General features: G+C 42.8%; 1 protein-coding gene across 1 annotated transcript; it reads left to right on the top strand.

Moving 5' to 3' along the window:
- Positions 1-2,066: 2,066 nt before the first annotated feature.
- On the top strand, positions 2,067-5,789 carry ccn1l2 (cellular communication network factor 1, like 2). Its single transcript, XM_063489619.1, has 5 exons — positions 2,067-2,326; positions 2,462-2,675; positions 3,910-4,257; positions 4,428-4,630; positions 4,715-5,789. The coding sequence occupies exons 1-5, from the start codon at positions 2,258-2,260 to the stop codon at positions 5,009-5,011; spliced, it is 1,131 nt and encodes a 376-aa protein (XP_063345689.1). The 5' UTR covers positions 2,067-2,257; the 3' UTR covers positions 5,012-5,789.
- The last annotated feature ends 1,363 nt before the right edge of the window (positions 5,790-7,152 follow it).

Below are 7,152 nucleotides of genomic sequence, written 5' to 3'. Positions count from 1 at the left end.
GGAGCTGCAGTGGGCTGTGCTAGCGGAATTGTTAAGTTTAAGAATGTAAGCATCCTCCAAAGATGACATAAACTTCATAGGAATGTGGAGTATTAGCAGATGGAAAAGTGATAACTGCCAGCAAGCAGCTGCACTGAGAGACAGTTCATGGCTGTTTCATGTGGATGTGATCAGGCTGGGTCACAGTTCAGGTGTCTGGCACCAGGGTCAAAGCTGGTCCTGAGACACCTGGATCTCCTTCCTGAGAGCAGGAGTGAAAATAGTCCACTGCAGGAATGAAAGGAGTCTTTGTGGATGTTTCATCAGCCTTTCTTCTCCATGTTAAATATTGCAAGCAAACCGGGTCTAATGATGCTCAACGTGCTTTACATGCTGGGAGTGATAGATGTGTTATGTCTCATTCACCCATTCATCCATGTTCTATGTCTCAGGACTGAATTAGAGTTCTGTGGGGAACTCTTGTAGAGCCTAGAACGCAACCTACATAAGTGGCTGACGTTGCTCACATTTATGTTATTGTGTGGTGAATTACAATGTGGTGCCTAGAAATAGAAAAAAATAAAATGCTGAGACATTTTTCTTCTTTCGTATTGATGCTATCATTATTCTTTATGTTCAGGGCATGAGTGTTTTTCTCTCACTCTCAAAAAAAGTGTAGCTGTAAATGCACGACAGGAATCAATAGAACAGGCTAATCACAATAGTCGTGGGCTCTGCCAAGGATTTAAAGTTTTTGTTATAGCATACCTTTTTACCTGCTTCTTCTTTTGTCCTCCGCGTGTCCAGTTTCCTCAAGTTTTGTAAGGACACACTGCACACCATGCCAAGATATGTATATGCTATTTGAGAATTGTGTTATCCTTGTCATGTTACTTGTAGACGTGCTTTTGTCACAGGCTGCTAGTAACAAAGTATAGATCCGTCCATCCGTTCGCTTCCACTTATCCTTTACAGGGTCGCGGGGGGCGCTGGAGCCTATCCCAGCTGTCACAGGGCGAGAGGCGGGGTACACCCTGGACAGGTCGCCAGTCTGTCGCAGGGCTAACACACAGTGACAGACAGCCATTCGCGCTCACATTCACTCCCGCATTCACACCTATGGGCAATTTGGATTAACCAATTAACCTATCCCCACTAACTGCCATTCTTTGGACTGTCCAAAGTATATACAATTTAAAATAGTCTGTTACGTGTAGACACAACACCGGTTCATCCCTTGAGTTAAGTGTCTTTGTAAGGCTTGAAAGATTCATAGCTCAGTGTTAAGTGGCTTCACAAACTAAACTGTGAGGTGCAAAATGTAAAGAGTTAAGGGGATGATCATGGACTTTTGCACAGTGCTGCTTTTAAGGAACAGGCCAGAGACCTTCAGCAGTCTTATCGAAAGCCAAATTAAGTTTCCCATGTTTCTTGACAGCCTAGGCCAACTTAATGCAAGGACTTTCCTGCTCTCCAGCAAAACACTCTTTACGTGCCACCACGGTGACAATGGGAATGCAGAGTTTTTCCTGCCAATCATGGGAACATGAGGATAAGCCTGTGTTTCCTGGAATGCTGCCCATTAGGAAAGAGACGGAGGGAACACAGGATGTTCTGAGCACATTGTCCTTCAGTGTAGAAGAGAGCTGTTTACAGGGAGTTTCTCCATTCTCACAGTTAATCATTCTGAGCCTCACTGAGCGGGATTCCCTCCTTAAGTTTTCCATTACACCTGTCCAACCACTGGCTTCTTTTTTTCATGTGCTAAGTATATCCTCTGCGGTTTCCTTTATAGCGTGTTCATGCATAGAAAACTAAAGATTTTTACACACACTCTGAAAACTACAAGCAGTTTAACCAGGATTTAGTAGCTCTTGTAAACCAGGGTTTTCCTGGTGACACCTTTAATGACACCTTGACTCATCCATAATTACACTGTGACGTTAACACATCTGTAAGTGTTTCACACCTCCTCCTCCTCTCTCTGGACGCTCTGCTGAGAGGCGCGGTAATGATGTCACAGGGCAGGGGCATGTGTGTCTATAAGTGCAGAGAGAAACCTCTGACTGAAGTAGAGCTGAGCCACGCTCACACCAAGACGCTGCTGGAGAGCAAAGAGGCACAGGCAAATTTACCTCTGGGTGCCCACACTCACCTCTGGATACTTTTCATCCTGGAGCTGCAAAAATAACTTCTTTCCTCTTGGGAATCTGGATGTGAAAGCCTACTTTGGTCCTTTGGAATTTTTTGTTTGCTTGCTTTATTTGCTGAGATCAGGATGCTTTGTCCTGTTGCTTTGCAGCGGATCTTCTTCACCCTGTTTATGCTGGGCAGAGCTGCAGTAATGGTGAGTTTCTGTGGCTTTAAATGCTTTTTATTTCTGTGATCTTCCATATAGTTATTTTAGATAACATTTTGATTACCATTTTAAAAATAAATAAATAAAAATCAGTCTGAGCTGACCTCTGACCCTGGTATTTAGGTAGACAGTGCATGCCCAGCTGAATGTTCCTGTCCCCCCTCGCCTCCACTGTGCCTGCCCGGCGTCAGTCATGTAACTGACGACTGTGGCTGCTGCAAAGTTTGTGCTCGGCAGTTTAATGAGGACTGCAGCACGACAGAACCTTGTGATCACATCAAGGGGCTGCACTGCCATCTGGGGGCTGGAGGAAACCCAGAGAGAGGACTCTGTCAAGGTGAGCAAGGAGTTTATTGAAAGCTCACAGCTTCAAATCATTAAAGGAATAATTATTCTGATGTTGGAACAAAAGCTACAAACAAAAACACAGCTCCTGTACCAAGAATCAGACAGCAAGGGTAGATGCGCACTGTTGAAATTACAGGGCAACTGTCCACAAACACCCTGCAGATGCATTTTAAAGGAACTCTGGACACTTGTATGTAATGACTCTAATGGCTCTGGAGGAGCGGCTTAAGGTCTAGCTGAAAAATAAATAAATGAAAAAGCAGGAATGCAAACATTTATTTGTAATAAAAGGTGCTATGAATCTGTACTGTGGGATGAGTACAAGGGAGCATTAAACTGTTCAAAAAGCATGAAATCTCCCTTATAGGAAATCCATTTGACTTCTTAGTGTATTTCTCTAGAGTATGATGTCTTAGCTGAAGGGCCAATGTTAGACTCACTTACAGGTTAGTCAGGTTAACTTTACTAGATAATGTTTACATGCTTATTTATTATTATTTTTTTGCAATACATTGCTTCAGCATCTCTTTTGACCTCCAGTCAGAAATGTTTTGTTTTAGCTCGTCCTCCATAAGAAACCTTTTCTTTGACTGCTCAGCTGGCCTGGTGTGAAAAAAAGTAAAAGGTTGAGCAGATTTTACAGATTTTATGAGTATTTGTTTTTTTTTTTAATTCCATGGATCTTGACCGTTTATTCTTCACACATGTACCTTCAGGGAAATAAAAAGTCAGTTTGATTTGCACTAAAGCATAAAAAGTGACACAGCAGCACATTAACACACAGCCACTGCTTGATTATTGGTTGATTTTAGCATCAAAGCTGCAGATGTGATAACGCTAACAGTTTTCCTGTTGTGAAGCTGCTGCCACTATAATACAAACAAAGCAACACTCTAAATCTTCAGCTAGAAAAGTGGCTTTAGCATGGAAACGAAAATGGAAAATGGTGAACTATGAGGTAGCTGACAGCATCTATGTTTAGAGGATGGCCTCAACACATGTTACATAGATAAACAACAGAAGGAAAGCATGGAAAAGCCAAAATGGTAGTTCATCAGCAGTGTTTTCTGTGAGCGAGACGTAAAAAGCTATAAAACATACTAAGTGAGAGGTAAAAACACAAAAATGCAGCATACAGACTCATTAAGTTTTTGCCGTATCCTTCCATGAAGTTCAAAAGTGTCTGCTAACAGCTCAGTTTCCTGTTTTCTATGTATTGTCAGCTGAAGCTCATGGCGTACCCTGTGCATTCAATGGGCGAGTGTACCAGCATGGTGAGGACTTCCAGCCTGTTTGCCAGCACCAGTGCACCTGCATGAATGGTGTGGTGGGCTGCATGCCCCTCTGTCCCTACCAAGTACCCCTGCCTCGGTGGCGATGCTCAAAGCCCCGGCTGGCGCAGCCCGAGGGTGGCTGCTGTGAAGAATGGGTGTGTGATGATGACAACAGCATCAGCGAGGAGCTGAGTGAGCCAACAGAGAGCCAGCTCCACCCAAACCACATCAGTCCTTTGCTGCCAGTCCAGCGACAGAATCACCTCCCAGCTGCCAGCGGAGCAGATACATTCAGAGGTAAAGTTGAAAATACTGTAAATCATTAGCGCAGCACTCTCAAATAAGTTGATGACTTTATTGATGTAAAATATTCACAAAACCCTCAAGAACTCCAAGAAGTAACTCACAAGGTAACTAATTGTCTGCTGGGATCCATGACTTCATTGCTGTATTGTGCTCTCACGCAGAGATCGCATTGTTCCCCCTCTCTGAGGTATTACACGAGCCCCAGTGTTTCCCACAGACCACTGAGTGGACCCAGTGCTCTGCCACATGTGGGATGGGCATTTCAAGTCGTGTGACCAATAACAACCCAGACTGTCAGCTAGTCAGAGAAACCAGACTGTGCCAGATCCAGCACTGTGACCTGCAGCTTCCCATAACTAAGAAGGTAGTGTATACTCAAATGGAGAATGCTGATAGGAACATCTGAGATTTGTTATTTAACTGTGGCTCTGTCTCTGTCATCCTGAAGTGGAAGAAATGTCAGCGAACCTTCCGCCCACACGAACCAGTCAGCATCACCTTTGGTGGATGCTCTACAGCTCAGCGATACCGCCCTCGTACCTGTGGGACTTGCACTGACGGCCGCTGCTGCGCACCGTCTCTCTCTCGCACCGTGCAGCTCCGCTTCCACTGCCCCAGTGGAGACATCCTTTACAATGTAATGTGGATCCAGCGCTGCAGCTGCAGTGCAAGCTGTGGTAAACACACCTATCACTCCAGCACTTCCGTCAACCTCTACAATGACATCCACACTTTCAGAGACTGATGCTGACTTATCAGCAGACTCTGCACCTCCCCCTCGCTAAACTCACTGCCTCAATGTCTGTCCGCTGGGTGGGAAAGGAGTCCGCTCGCTTGCACTTTAAGCTTGCTGCCATGATGATGTCACTTTGTCCACGCTACAGGCGGTGCCTCTCCAGTGTCCTATGCAGTCTCGAGTGTGTCTGCTATGACACAGTCTAGGCCAAGAGCTTTAACTGAAATTTTAATTTATTTTCAACTTTGTTTTCTTTTCCACAGAGGGTGACACGACAATTTGTCAAACATAAAGAAAGCTTTTTAACAGGCATATTAACAGGAAGTAATGGTTATCAAAGACATGCATCTTTGTTCTTCACCACATTTTAAAATGTTGAGGAGTAGTGACATCGATTGTTGGTTCACATGGATTGTGCTACAAGTGCTGATGGGGAAATGTGTGAGATGTGTCTGTTTCACAGTGACAGGCTTTCAGAAAGGAGTTTACAGACTGAGCTTATTATGCTACTCTGGTATATTGATTAAAATCCTACAGGCTATACAGACTTCACTCTTAGTTGTGGAGTGAGAATATTCGAGGATCACCTCATTTTTCGAGGTGTGATACCGTTGTGTTTTTTAACGTGTGTCTATCACTGTGTACATATAATAAATACATGTTTGTTTCAGAGGGATTCTTAAAGCTTCATATTTGACACGTGTCACTTGTGTATTAGAAGTTTATTGGTTGTAAACTCCTGTATGTCAAATAAAAACTTAACCTGTGATGTGTCTTTATAGTAAACAAAAGTTTGAGGTGATGTTATGCTGGGTGAAGGTTCCACAGCATAAAAGAAAGCAATATGAATTAAAATGTTTCTAATTATTCCATTAGTGTTGTGAAAAATGCAGTGTGTCCAAGTAAGCAAACATTTCCAAGCTAAGGTTAAAGGTTATTCTGCACATTTCAACCATTCTTCGTCTCTCGTGGCTTTGCAGGATTCCCAGTCGAAAATAATGATAAAATAACAAGCTGTTTTAGCTCCTCCTGCTTTAAAATGATCCATGTTTTAAACAAATTTTCTTCTGATTGGCCGGCCCTCTTAAACAGAAGGTGGTGTTCAAAAGTGAGGACGAAGGCAGTGAGAGATTGACAGATGGACTGGTACAGGAGTAATGTGGATGCTGTATTAGTGTGAACAAAGAGCTGAGCAGCTGAAAGCTGGCCCTTTAATCTCTTTGTGTATGATAAGCCTGGGTGATTCGTACACCAATAGGATTGTCTTTTATGCACTGTTGTTCCCACCATTTGGTTGGTACATAATGATGTAAAATAATAACTTCCCTCAAGATGCAGTAAACCTAAAGTAACGAGCTTAGAAGTAAAAAGTAAAGAAAGTTATTTAAAAATGTATGGAGTAAATGTAAAAAGTTGTCAAAAGATAAATATTCAACAGATATCAACAGATACCTGAAAATTCAACTTAAGTACAGCAACAAAGTATATGTGCATTACTTCCCACCTCACCTCAAGTCCTTATACAAGGTTCTAGTTGACTCTTGGGCACAAACATTGCAGTGGACTACCACATTCCTCACCTGGCCTGTGTCTTTTTCTGAGAGGAGAGAGGAACATGGTGACTTATTGACTGCTATCATCAGAACTGCTGGTGAGATCTTGGTCACTCACTCATTCTACAAACATTCTGTCTCAGCGTGGCTCTGTAAAACGAGTTTGTTTTTCCTTCTAGACTGGACTACTGTAACGTTATTTTCACCTTCTTCTAAAAGCTTCTTCTGTTGATCCAAAGTGCAGCAATGAGTACCGACACAGCAAGAAAGAGACAACATATGTCGCCCATATCGACTTCTCTTCACTGGCTCCATGTTAAATCCATAACAGACTTTAAAGTCTTTCTCCTCATTACAAGGTCTTCAAAAATCAGGCCCCATCTTTTCTTAAAGACCTCATACTATGAGCACAATAGAGCACTTCAATAAATATTTAAGTAAGGTACAAACACCTGAAGATTCTACTTAAAGTAGAAAGTATCATATAGTTATAGTATATATACCTTGTTACGTCCCACCTCTGCTCATGTCCTCATGCAGTGTTCTAGTTGGCTCTTTAGCACAAACATTACGGTGGACTACTACATTCCTCACCAC

The sequence above is a fragment of the Pelmatolapia mariae genome, linkage group LG12 (assembly GCF_036321145.2).
Source record: "Pelmatolapia mariae isolate MD_Pm_ZW linkage group LG12, Pm_UMD_F_2, whole genome shotgun sequence".
NCBI classification, from domain to species: domain Eukaryota; kingdom Metazoa; phylum Chordata; class Actinopteri; order Cichliformes; family Cichlidae; genus Pelmatolapia; species Pelmatolapia mariae.
The sequence above is the reverse complement of the archived record's forward strand: the minus strand, read 5'-3'. Positions and strand labels throughout refer to the sequence as shown.